The sequence below is a fragment of the Coregonus clupeaformis genome, chromosome 13, assembly GCF_020615455.1.
Source record: "Coregonus clupeaformis isolate EN_2021a chromosome 13, ASM2061545v1, whole genome shotgun sequence".
NCBI classification, from domain to species: Eukaryota; Metazoa; Chordata; class Actinopteri; order Salmoniformes; family Salmonidae; genus Coregonus; species Coregonus clupeaformis.
In genome coordinates this window covers 48,071,517-48,085,809 of record NC_059204.1, presented here as the reverse complement: position 1 = coordinate 48,085,809, position 14,293 = coordinate 48,071,517, and the positions used below count along the sequence as shown (strand labels likewise).

The 14,293-nt window shown below is 41.2% G+C and overlaps 1 protein-coding gene across 1 annotated transcript in view; it reads right to left on the bottom strand.

Annotated features, from left to right (window-relative positions):
• Nucleotides 1-11,654, bottom strand: part of adamts2a (ADAM metallopeptidase with thrombospondin type 1 motif, 2a) — an 82,774-nt gene extending 71,120 nt beyond the window's left edge. Inside the window, exons 1-2 of the mRNA XM_041894460.2 lie at nucleotides 11,543-11,654; nucleotides 9,730-10,154 (exon numbers count right to left, since the gene is read on the bottom strand). Of these exons, the coding sequence (XP_041750394.2) occupies nucleotides 9,730-10,154; nucleotides 11,543-11,627 (510 nt within the window). The 5' untranslated portion in view covers nucleotides 11,628-11,654. The remainder of the gene's footprint in view (nucleotides 1-9,729; nucleotides 10,155-11,542) is intronic.
• Between the last annotated feature and the right edge of the window lie 2,639 nt (nucleotides 11,655-14,293).

Sequence of the window (14,293 nt, the reverse complement as noted above, 5' to 3'; positions counted from 1 at the left end):
GTGTCAACAACCACAGCTAATGAAGTCGCTGAAACCCTTAACAAGGAGTTGCAGTCAGTTTTGGAATTGGTGGCCAGTAATAAACTGGTCCTGAACATCTCTAAATCTAAGAGCATTTTATTTGGTTCAAATCATTCCCTAAGCTCTAGACCTCATCTGAATATTTTAATGAATGTTGTGGCTATTGAACAAGTTGAGGAGACTAAATTACTTGGTGTTACCTTAGATTGTAAACTGTCATGGTCAAAACATATAGATTCAATGGTTGTAAAGATGGGGAGAGGTCTGTCCGTAATAAAAATATGTTCTGCTTTGTTGACACCACACGCCACAAATCAAGTCCTGCAGGCTCTAGTTTTGTCTTATCTTGATTATTGTCCAGCCATATGGTCAAGTGCTGCTAAGAAATATCTAGTTAAGCTGCAGCTGGCCCAGAACAGAGCGGAACGTCTTCACTGTAATCAGATGGCTAATATAAATACTATGCATGCCAGTCTCTCTTGGCTAAGAGTTGAGGAGAGACTGACTGCATCACTTGTTCTTTTTATAAGAAACATTAATGTGTTGAAAATTCCAAATTGTTTGCATAGTCAATTTACGCACAGCTCTGACACACACACTTACCAAACCAGACATGCCACCAGGGATCTTTTCATGGTCCCCAAATCCAGAACAAATTCAAGAAAGCTGTATATACAGCCATTATTGCATGGAACTCCCTTCCATCTCATATTGCTCAAATGAACAGCAAACCTGGTTTCAAAGAAGAGATAAAGCAACACCTCACAGCACAACGCATCTCCCCTATTTGACTTAGATATTTTGTGTGCATGTATTGATATGTAGGCTATGTGTGCCGCTTTTAAATATATGTACTGTAGTTCTGTCCTTGAGCTGTTCTTGTCTATTAATGTTATGTCTTATGTCATGTTTCATGTTCTGTGTGGACCCCAGAAAGAGTAGCTGCGGCTTTCGCAACAGCTAATGGGGATCCTAATAAAATAACAAACAAAAAAGATCGTATTTATAATTTAGCTAGCCATGTTGGCAACAACAACAGTAATTGTGTGATGGTGGAGACGCAGGGCTGTGTTCCAAACAAAAAAGTGTGCTTGCTTCAGTTCCTCAATGGAAAAGCTAGGACAGCTAAAAAAAAGCACCTTATATTTGAAGGCTATTTCCTTGTGTCATAAAAGTGCATTGAAATTACTTAGGAATTGCTGTTTGGAGAGGTGTGTGGCCACTTGGAGACACCAGTTAGACCTCTCACTCAAACACTTTTTTTTTTCCTTATGTTGCACCTACCCCAAAATGTCCATGAATATTATTTGTATGTTATTGAATGTATTCAGAGTATTTTCAGATCTCGTTATTGACAAACACTGTGAAAAGTACAGTTAATGTAAAATGCACATGAAATCAACAGTTTAATGTTTGGATTCAGTCTTGTGTCAGGTCAAGTGTTGTGTCCTCACCTTTGGTCTCATAATTTCCCCATCATCTCCAAAGTGTTCTCTTTCAATTGTTACCTTGTCATGCATATGCTTTTTATAGTTCTTCTGTAAGAAACATTTCATATTGTCCCTATCCATATTGGCCAATTTCCATTAGTGTAAAAGGTTAAGCCGGGGTAAGTGATAATTATTATAAACTCTCCATTTTCACTGCTGGAGTTATACTTCAGTGGAAGGGCAATGAAAATGATAAAATACAGTGTTTACACTGTAAGTGTTGGAAAGGGAAGATTGGGGCCATATCCATAATAGTCCTTTAAGAAACATATTTCCATTGCACAAAAAGCATGACCTTATTCCATAGCAATTGTTCTCATTGAAAAAAGGCCAAAAGTGTTTTAAAACTTTTGCTATGTTGACTCACTGTATTCGGTGTTAGTTGCCATTCGAAGGGTTGTTGGGTTTACGTGACCCTCACTCTACAAAAAAAAAAAGCTATTTCTAAACTTCCTCAAACTTCCTTTCAACCTTTAATTGAATCATATTACAACATTTATTTTCAGCCTTTTCAACATAATCTTACACATTATAAATTACATTTAGCCAAATCTGAGATTAGACGTTTTGCTGAATTTTGGAAGTGAATTCTGCCAGTTGTTATTATGGCAAGTGCAATATACACCCAGATTGTGTCAATCTGACAGTGTGACACCAAATCTATGGGATTCAAGGATTAATGAGTCCTGCATCAAACTTGATCTTGGTCCTGAGTTGCATACAGTATAAAATCCTGAATTTACAAAAAAAGTTTTAAATTAGTCAAATACAGTGTATCATCAAACAGGCTCATTTTCAAGCCTAGCAAGAATCGTTATGATGTGCGGGCCAAAGCTACTTGTGATTTGAGTTGGATTGTTGATGTTCATTCTAGTAATCCTTTTAATTTCTGAAGGGGGGCATGGGCTCTGGGGACCCCAAACAGGGGTTGGAGCCCCCCCTCCCCAGATAGCATATGAACACATCATAAGCCATGGCAAAAATGTTTAGAATTACAGGAAATTAGCTGTAAAACTGCACATTCTTCTCTCAGCCTCATGGCAAAATTTGTAGAATAGCAGGAAATTAGATTTTAAAATGCTAAATTCTCTCAGCCTCATTGCAAAACATGTAGAATAGTATCTATAAAACTGCACATTTCTCTCTCCATGATAATGTGTAGAATTGCAGGAAATTAACTTTAAAACAGCAACATTTTCTCTTTGCCCCATGGCAAAATGTGTTGAATTATAGGAAAAGCTCAGACCTTGCTGGGGGGTTGCGAAAGTGCTGTACGCCACTGACGCTGTGCACACACATTAAACTGTCCTGGATCATCGGGTCAGATCCCACATGTATTGCCTCCATTCTGAACTCTCTTGACTAACATCCACGCCACACTGCTGTTTTCCATTTGGACACTCCTACAGGGACTGGCCGAGCCAGGTGGCTGAGATCACATTGCATACTGTAACTACATACAGGACCGGAGGGAACTATCAAGACCCAATCTCCTCTTTTTCATTCCCACCCATCACTTTAACATTGCATTTGGATAGAGTCACACTCAACCCTTTGTCTGTGTGTGCCCTGACACACTTTTCCTTTAAAAAGTTTTCCTATGAAACATCTACTGTACGTATCCCGGTCATGCTCCTTCACACCATGACATCCATAGACAACTCTAAATGCTAAGGTGTCAGTCATGGAATTCTTCAAGACGTTCCATATTTTTTCCATCTACATAATTGGACCGAGTCTCATGGCCATGAAAGAAAGCTGACACAGAATTCAAATTAAAACAAAACATGACAAGACATTTATTGGCTTCCATGTTTGTGATGAGACAGTTGTGTTCTCTAAGGAGGTCAACTGTATTCATGTGTGTAGACCTGTTCTCTACAGCAGAGGCATTGTGTCTTCAGGTTCAAAAATCCTCTTTACACTCCAGTTGGGCTTGTTATCTCAACTATAAATCCTGATAAGAGCGCCAATATGTCACTTTGAAACGGTAATGTAACACACAGCCTGCTGGACTGGGCATTCAGCCAGATGGATGAGAGATGGAGAGAGGGAAGGCGGACACTAGACAGACAGACAGTGAGAGACAACCTGATAGACAGACAATGTGGTAGACAGACAGACAGACAGGCCACATTAGCGCTTAGTGGTGGAAGAAGAAGAATGCTTTCTTTTATCCTACAATTAGGACTGAGGTTTTCATCCATACATATATAGAAACAGATCTAAACTCTGGTGAGAGGAAATTAAATGTGCCTGTGCAGTGGGCTCCTCATACTATCATTCAATGCTGCTTCCTCCAGCTTGTAGCAATGGTAAGTGTGGCTTGTGGAATGTTAATGGAATCATCAAAGGCCACAGATACTACATAGACACCAGATCCAGGGGATTCTGGAATGGCCCTAGCTGACAAGTGTGTTCCTCTTTAACCCCTCTCCACTGCCCACTCAGCTCCACAAAAGAGAGTGTCTCCTATTGGCCCAAACCAGAGAGGGGAGCGACAGATGGATGTATCCTCTGCCGAGTACCCAACAACTGATGTTCCGGTTTTCACGGGAAATGGAAAAGAGAGCCTGTGACGCGACTTCCGCTTTTGGAAGTTAACAAGGCGACACTTCATCTTAACTCCTCCTCCACATTTACTGGATTGGTTGAACAGTGCAGAAGAGGACCTCCCCCGACAGTGTTTTTCCTTCTCGTCAAGACCAGTATGTACGGGATCTAGTTTCAGGCGTTTCTTTTACGCCTGCTACGTTCGGTTTTATGGCTGAAACAGTGAGCCCTGGTCCAATTTGGTGCCTTTGGCTCAACATTGATTTGAGAAGGCTCAGAGGTCATACAAATCACGACACAGCTCCAAACACACCAGCCCCGGCCCAGCCAGGGGAGCAACATGAACAAGACTCATACAACTTGATTATGTTATACCACAAACCTGCACCTAATTAAATATGTGTGACATGACATCCAAAGCTTGTGTTCAGAAGATTAAAGACCACTGGGATGACAGAAACTGTAGAGACGTTGCAACTTCATTAGTAGGTTACACACAGCTGACATACACTGCGTATACAAAACATTATGAACACCTTGAGTTGCACCCCCCATTTTGCCCTCAGAACAAGCCTCAATTCATCGGGGAATGGACTCTACAAGGTTTTCAAAGTGTTCCACAGGGATGCTGGCCCATGTTGACTCCAATGCTTCCCACATTTGTGTCAATTTTTGCCAGCCTGAGATCTGTATGGGATAATGCTTCTTTGGTGGCTTGATTACAAGCTGGATAAGACTACAAGCTACAGGACCACTGTATGTAGTAGAGGATTTATTTATCTGTTATCATAACACAGAGAAAGCACACAAATTATAATTTCAGCCACAACATGCATCTCTGGAACAAGGTGACACTGGACATACCAAACAGAGAAAGGAGGAGGAGAAAAACAGATAGATATCACGCACGCGCACACACACACACACACACACACACACACACACAGACGAAGCAGACAGGCTGACCCCTTGGGACAAATTGCATAAGAGGATGGTTTCCATGACAACTGTCTGTAGCATAGGCCACAACAGATTTGCTCATTTGCTCATTTGGTGGATGTCACTTGCTCCAATTTCCGTTACCTATAGATACTGTGGCAATGGCAACAGCTTGTGCCTCTGCTGGATGTCTGAAGCGGACACTTGTAGTGCACCTCCTACTCAGTTCTCACTTAGCAGGGGTAGCGGCCTGCTCTGCTCTGGCATGGTGCAGTCTGCTAATGATGATACTCATGCCTGGCCTGCAATACCATGGCCATGCAGAGTGATGTGTGGAGAACATAGAGCTGATGATGAGAAGACCTGGGGCCTTAAAGCCAGACTCAGTAAGTCCCAAATTAAATGTCAGTTTTTTTTCTGGTTTAATATATCTCGAAGTGTATAGATGAAAGATTAATTTGCTATTTGCATCACTTCAAAGTGATACATATTAAGGTTTTATTCATTATTGTTTACAAACTGCAGGTAAGGTTTCTCCAGGTAATTATGACGCATAGGCCTATTGATAATTTATCTCGCGCACGTTCTATCTGTCCCTCTGATACATCCACGACTACAGCAACACATCAACAATACATATCTAGCTATATCCCTCTCAATTCAAACGAGACACATAAATGAGAGTTGAGTGATACAGAATAAATGTGTAATTCAGCTGACAAATAAATGTGGTAACAGTTAATAATATTGGCTGCTGGCTGTCAGTCCGTCTGTGCATCTGCTTGTCTGTGCAACAGCTGACGATAGGCAAGAGCACAGATTTGAAAACACTGGTGGGTCTGTCGTTACAAAATTGCTTTGATGTTGCTAGCTTGAGCTTCTGAATGAAAACTGGAATTGTGGGCGATTTTCATTCATCAAGGGATTGAGAATATTTTACTAGTGCAACACTTGCTAGTTGGACCATATTCCAGACTTCTCAGCACGACCAGTGCCAGCATGCTGGACACTATGGATAATAATAGCTAGCAAATATAGCTGGCTCGCAAACAGATAGATCCACATACGCATTGCTTGCAAATCGACATAGCCTACCGGTGGGTGATTAGCCTACAGCTAAACAAACCTTCATGCACTTGCAAACTTTGCTGGAGTTGCTAGCTGGCTAATTGTTTTCCTCTAGGATGTGGAGTTTACTATTGCAACCTTTTGATGGCAAATTTATTCAACCCTATAGTTGCTGAGGGTCGATTTTTCCAGGCAATTACATCTTACTTCTGTAATGTTCATAGCTGACTCCACTTGTAAATCATAATTTGTATACAGTAGAGTAACCTACACTGAACAAAAATATCAACGCAACATGTATAGTGTTGGTCCCATGTTTCATGAGCTGAAATAATAAATCCCCACAAAAATTCATACGCACAACAAGCTTATTTCTCTCAAATGTTGTGCACAAATTTGTTTACATCCCTGTTAGTGAGCATTTCTCCTTTGCCAAGATAATCCATCCACCTGACAGGTGTGGCATATCAAGAAGCTGATTAAACAGCATGATCATTACATAGGTGCACCTTGTGCTTTGGACAGTAAAAGGTCACTCTAAAATGGGCAGTTTTGTCACACAATGCCACAGATGTCTCAAGATTTGAGAGAGCATGCAATTGGCATGCTGACTGCAGGAATGTCCACCAGAGCTGTTGCCAGACAATGTATTGTTAATTTCTCTATCACAAGCCGCCTCCAACGTTGTTTTAGAGAATTTGGCAGTACCTCTTACCGGCCTCACAACTGCAGATGTATGGCGTTGTGTGGGCGAGCAGTTTGCTGATGTCAACATTGTAAACAGAGTGCCCCATGATGGCAGTGGGGTTATGGTATGGGCAGGCATAAGCTACGGACAAAGAACACAATTGCATTTTATCAATGGAAATTTGAATGCACAGTGATACAGTGACGAAATCCTAAGGACCATTGTCGTGCCATTTATCCGTCACCATCACCTCATGTTTCAGCATGATAATGCATGGCCCCATGTCGCAAGGATCTGTAGACAATTCCTGGAAGCTGAAAATGTCCCAGTTCTTCCATGGCCTGCATACTCACCAGACATGACACCTATTGAGCATGTTTGGGATGTTCTGGATCGACGTGTCCGACAGTGTGTTCCCGTTCCCGCCAATATCCAGCAGCTTCGCACAGCCATTGAAGAGGAGTGGGACAACATTCCACAGGCAACAATCAACAGCCTGATCAACTCTACGCAAAGGAGATGTGTCGCGCTGCAGGAGGCAAATGGTGGTCACACCAGATACTGACTGGTTTTCTGATCCATGCCCCTACCATTTTTTTTAAAGGTATCTGTGACCAACAGATGTATATCTGTATTCCCATTAATGTGAAATCCATAGATGAATGAATTTATTTCAATTGACTGATTTCTTTATATGAACTGTAACTCAGTAAAATCTTGAAAATTGTTGCATGTTGCGTTTATATTTTTGCTCAGTATACATGCTTGTTGTAGGCTACAAGCAAACGAGAACACCATCTGTCTGGTACTGACTGTTGGAAGGGTGGCTGTCCTAGCGGCCGCTTGAGAACTCTCTGATAGAGCACGTTATGACGTCTTGCCTAGGTTAGTTAACATTATGTCTTGCCTGGGTTTGTTTTGTCACCGCGACAGTTTGATATTTTACAATCACAAATTAAGTAAATGAGACTTACTGAGTCTGGCTTTAAAGCATTGTACTAGAATCTCATAATCATTCAACACTGATCAAATACCTTTTAGGAGAAGCTTGGTGAGTGTAAAGCTTGGAAGTGCAACTCATCAAAAATATTCTTGAAAACACTTTGAAGTTTGTGGAAATGTGAAACTAATGTAGGAGAACACATTAGATCTGGTAAAAAATTATACAAACAAAAAAACATGTGTTTTCTATTATTTTTTTGGTTCCATCATCTTTGAAATGCAAGAGAAGGGCCACAATATAATATTGCAGTTTAGGCGCAATTTAGATTTTGGCCACTAGATGGGAGCAGTGTGTGTGCAAAGTTTCAGATTGATCCAGTGAAGCATTGCAATACAGGACTATTTTGTCTCAAGTCTGCCCAAATGTGCCAAATTGGTCAATTGATACATTTTCAAGTACATAACTATAGAGAACATACAAAAATGATATGGTAATACAAAATGTAAGTTTACACACTCCCAGGAATGTCATACATGATAGATCATTAGCTTATACACTAACTTTCACACATCTAGACGGCCGGGTGGGGTGGGTGTTGAGCCAGAGACAGCAAGGGTTCAAACTGTAGAACCCAGTTCCTACATTTGAATATAAAAATTGATTTTATCAAACAAAACTATGCTACAATTTATCTCTAGGTCCCTTAGGATGACAAATCAGAGCAAGATTACTGAATGTAAGTACATTATTTACCTTCAGAGGAGAATGTATCAAACCAGTTGCCGTGATACGTTTTTTATTGTTGTGCACTCTCCTCAAACAATAGCATGGTATTTTGTCACTGTAATAGCTACTGTAAATTGGACAGTGCAGTTAGATTAACAAGAATTTAAGCTTTCTGCCCATATAAGACATGTCTATGTCCTGGAAAATGTGCTGTTACTTACAACAGTCATGCTAATCACATTAGCGCACGTTAGCTCAACCGTCCTGTATACGGGACACCGATCCCGTAGAGGTTAAAATAGAGAACCTACACTAGTCTGTCACAACACAGACAGTACTGTGTATGGACATGCTCTGGTGCTATGTGCTCCAAGCAGAGAAATGTAACACTCCTCACAGAGAGGAAAGAGTAATACAAGTCACTCACAGTCACAGACAGACAGAAACTCACCAATGAGACTGTCCATGTTTGAAGACTGGTCTTTCTCTTGACAGTTGTTTTCTGACACTATAATCTGGACATGTTTATTGGACAGGTCTGATCATAACACTGCAAGTGTGATTTGTCCAGATGACATGGGAAACCACAGGGGGTAAAGAGAGAAAAACAGTGGTGTCTTTTAACAAATTGTTTACTTTATCGCTAATTCTAAATTCAGACCTGTCTGAAACCCATCCTTGAGAGAGTAATATTCTGTAATGAGTGCTCTGTCTCTGTGTATCTTTAAGGAGCACATTTAACTAGACGGGGTGGGGGCTTTGGCTAAACTATTTCATGTGATCATTAAGGAGATGTGGTTTTATTGCAGCAGGGTGGGAGGGAGAGAGGAGGGATGAAGTAGCTGTCTGAGATATGAAGCGTATGCCTCCAGGGACTTACAGCTCCACTGGGCCTCCCTCCCTCCCTCAGCACAGAGACCTGCATACTGAATACTGCCACCCTGCCTGCTGGAGGCCAACCAGCAATGCCAAGCAGGGAAAGAGAAGTTTGTTTTATTATGAGATTACGTATGCTGCTTTTGTTTTTTACAATCCTCTATTTTCATGCAGACCATATGAAAAACATCTGCCTACATCGAAAATAACTTCAGTCCTTCTGTGCAGAGATACACAACCACAACAATGTGCCAGAGGTTAAACTCTCCAACCTCTCCTGTCTTTTGGATGTAATAAGTCTAGCCAGCTTTACTACTATGGTATTGCACTTTGTCTATCAACTGTACCTAATAAAGTTCTACAGGTGCAATATCAGTGTAACAACAATACGTGAGGGATACATTTCTCAACGGTGCAGCACTTACCAGACCATCACAGTTGCTGATAGCGACGGATGTGTCCCTGACGTTGGTGACCTCTCCTACATAAAAGCAGTCGCTGTCCCGTAGAGGCTCGTAGCGGGTCTGGTTGCCCTCCTCGTGCCACTCCACTTTAGCTCCGGGGGCCACCAGCCTGGAGTTGAAGTGCAGGCGCAGGTGGAGCTCCTGGCCAAATACAGTGACATTGTAGAAGAGTGTCTCCCTGTGCCTGGCTGTACCCTCTCCCTCCTCCAGGTCTCCATGGCTGGGGTCTGAGGCAGCTGCAGCCTCTCTTCTCCAGCGTCTATGGGCCTGCTGGTGCTGGCTGTCCAGTTGAGGTGCAGAGACAGCACCTGAGAGGAACCGGCCCTCTGCGTCAGTGTTCACAGGCTTAGCCACGCCATACTCCCTCAGGACATGCTGCAGAGACTCTGTATGCACGGGGAGAGACAGTCACACACTGATCAATACACACATAATCATGCACAGAAGTAACAGATGCAAACAGAGTCCCACACACACGCACGCACACATGCACAAGCACACACACATGCTTTAGTAACTATAGCACAGTGGAGGCTGGTGGGAGGAGCTATAGGAGGACAGGCTCATTGTAATGGCTGACATGGAATGGAGTCAAACATGTGGTTTCCATATGTTTGATGTGTTCGTTTGATAAGTTCCATTAATTCCATTCCAGCCATTTCAATGAGCTCATCCTCCTATAGCTCCTCCCACCAGCATCCACTGCTATAGCATGGGTAAAAACATATGCTGGGTCTAACTTTATAAACACATATACAATGTGAATCTATAGCTGACACATTTTACAACCACAACTGACTTTGGCATATTCCCTACCTTATCAATAAACCACAGGCAATAATAAGCCTAGACTAATAGGCCTATCAAAAAAAGAACACGTCGGTGATGTGCCCTTGAGCAAGGCACTTAACCCTAATTGCTCCTGTAAGTCGCTCTGGATAAGAGCTTCTGCTAAATGACTAAAATGTAAATGTATGCCCCAATGTTCACGTCCGTTCGCGCAGATGAACACGCTCGACTACACTTCTTTGTGAACCATAACAAACACGTCCACGTTCAGAGCAGATACAGCAATTTATATGCATGACTCCATCCATTGTCAACTTGCGAGTTGCGACTTCAGTTTTGGTAGGAAGCTGTGACCCAGCACGCAGACAAGCACGTCAAGACGGGGTGATGATTAAAGCTGTCAACTAGGAAGAATAACTAAGGTCGATATTCATGAAATCAGGTAATTACAAATGTCAAATTAAATTGAATGTCAAATTAAAGTTTAATTTCATTCCAACCATTTATTTTACTAGTCAAATGGAATGGCTTATTTGGAGACGGTCGTTGTTAGTTTAATTTAAGCTATAACTGCTGTAAAAACTTCAACAATATTTGTGCTAATTCACATGACTATATATATAACCAATTTCAATCAATAGTGCATGATCAATGTTCCATTGGAATGTTCTTCAGATGCTGAACTTGTGCGCACGTAAATTATGTTTGAATGAAAAACAAATGTGGAAAAAGTTGGTGTCATGCAAAAGAAAGGGAAACGTGCAGACACACTGCATAAACATACTACCATTCGTACTCAACGATATTTCTGTTTATGCAAAATGTAATTGAACTTGTATGGGCTACGAAATAACCTGTGTGAATTTGACATGCTTCAAGATCGATTCGTGATCAGATCATTTTCGCAAGGGTGGTAGCCTACCTAGGTTATAGCCTAAGCTTTACACAATTGTATAAAATGTATAAAATCATAAATCACACATACCTATGCCATTGGAGATATAAAGTCCATTCGCGAGAATTAAATGCAGTAAAATAATAAAGAATGCAAATCCAGGCGTAACATCCATTGCTGGTCTGAAGAAAAAGACCGCACATCAGAGAGGCAGACTTTGAAATTCTAGATAATGCGATCTACCAGCCCCGAACCCCCTCCGGAACAGATCGCAAAGTTCTCTCTCTCTCTCTCCCTCTCTCTTTCTCTCTCTCTCTCTCACACACACACACACACACACACACACACAAACCCACATACACACACAAAACGTAATAAAGTCATTTGCAGAAATTTAGCCAACTTGGTCTTTGACAGTGTTCACACAGTGACAGCTGAATAATAGAAATGCCCAGTTGCATATTCTTATGGCTACCATGGCTAGAAGAAGATATCTCAGTGACTTTGAAAGAGGGGTCTCAATGGAGCATAGGGGGTTTAAAGGGTATGTGTGTGTGTATGCGTGTGCGTGTATGTATTTACAGTATGTATGTATGTATGTATGTATGTATGTATGTATGTATGTATGTATGTATGTATGTATGTATGTATGTATGTATGTATGTATGTGTGTGTGTGCGTGTATGTATGTATGTACAGCATGTATGTGTGTGTGTGTGTGTTTCTCATTCACCAGATCTCAACCCAATTGAAACCTTATGGGAAATTCTGGAGCGGCGCCTGAGACAGCATTCATCAACAAATCAACAAATTATGGAATTTCTCATGGAAGAATTGTGTCTCACCCCTCCAATAGAGTTCCAGACACTTGTAGAATCCATGCTAGGCCATTTAAGCTGATCTGGCGGCTCAACACCCTGTTAAGACACTTTATGTTTAGTGTTTCCTTTATTTTGGCAGCATAGAAGGGTTGACTGACAACGTCATGAAAATGATGCTCGCGCATCGATGAGGCAGAAGGCCGTGTGGTGTTACGATTCTGAACGGTCAGATAGCTAGCAACAATGACAAGAATCTGCCATGTGGGGAATCTTAGGTGGCTAATTTCAGCTTGTTGTATCTTGTTATTGATACCATGTCTTGTTTTGAGATGTTTTGACTGATGTAATGTCTATGTTAATATGGCAAAAATTCGCTAGCTAGCTAAGCAACAACTGTAACGATGTATTTGAGAGACAACAAGTGCTCATTGTGCAAAAGTATTTATGTTTTTGATAAAAATTTGGAGACTAAATATAGTTTACATGTTGTCAAGGATCTAAGCCAGCGCAGGCAGGCTCTAGCACATTTTGCCATGACTTACATTATGCCATGATATCTGAGTGAGAGTGACTAACAAAATCAAATGGGGGCCTCCTGGAGGTCAGGGCCCCTGGGCACGTGCCCTGTGTGACCGGTTGGTATTCGGCCATGATTACTACAAGTTTAGATAGCTCACTAGACTAATTTACCAATCTAAAAATTGTTAGCTGACATGGCTAATTGAGTGACTGTCAGTGACTTACATACAGTGGTGTAAAGTACAAATACTTTAAAGTACCACTTAATACTATTTATATTTTTATATTTTTGACAACTTTTACTTTCACTTCACTACACTCCTAAAGAAAATAATGTACTTTTTACTCCATACATTTTACCTGACACCCAAAAGTACATTTTGAATGCTTAGCAGGACAGGAAAATGGTCCAATTCATGCACTTATCAAGACAACACATGGTCATCCCTTCTGCCTCTGATCTGGCGGACTCACTAAACACAAATGCATCTCTTGTAAATGATGTCAGAGTGTTGGAGTGTGCCCCTGGCTATCCATAAATGTATTTTACTAGAAAATGGTGCCTCCTGCTTTGCTTAAGGAATTTGAAATGATTTATACTTTTACTTTTGATACTTAAGTATATTTTAGCAATTACATTTACTTTTGATACTTAAGTATATTTAGAACCAAATACTTTTAGACTTTTACTCAAGTAGTATTTTACTGGGTGACTTTTACTTTTACTTAAGTAACTTTCTATTAAGGTAGATATACATTTACTCAAGTATGACAATTGGGTACTTTTTCCACCACTGTTTACATAACAAGAAAAAAATAGCTGATGCACAATTAAATGTCGAACTTGAACCTTGTGCATTCTACTATTCTATCTCTCAACAGTAAGTTGAGACCCCGACTGAGTTCCCCCCCCCCCCCAAAAAAAAAAAAATCAGAAAGATTTTTTGACAGGGGGTGCAGTCGGGTAGACTGTTTTACGGTTTCAGCCAGCTGGATTTAGGACTACACGGACGCCAAAGAGCGCGCTCATAGGCTGTGTGAAGGCAAAGCTTCTGAAAGGCTGGCGTATAGGACCAGCACGGGAGAGATGATCATAGGCAGCTGCTGTCTGTGTTGCGCTTTTTCTCAGAGTTGTAAAAGCAAGCAGAGCAGAAACTGGCTACTCTTTAGTTGACTGATCTAGCTGACAAGGTAACTGCTGTTTGACAGAAAAAAAAGTATTTATTCCCAGTGCTGAGCTAGTAGTGTAACTGAAATGTTGCGTTAGCCAGTTTTTCTTCCCCTCTCGACTGACGTGAATGAACTACTAGCAGCTAGTTAGTGAGCTAGTAGCTACCACAGCCAGTTCTGCTCAAGCTAGCCTCTAGTTATCTGTCAGGTAGCAGCATCTAACAGCTGTTGTGTATATGGAAATGTTTTGTAGCCTTTGTTTTGTCCCGTTTCATCCAAAGTAAATTTGATGATGTACCATTAGCTAGAGCTAGCCAAAAGTTGGCTAACG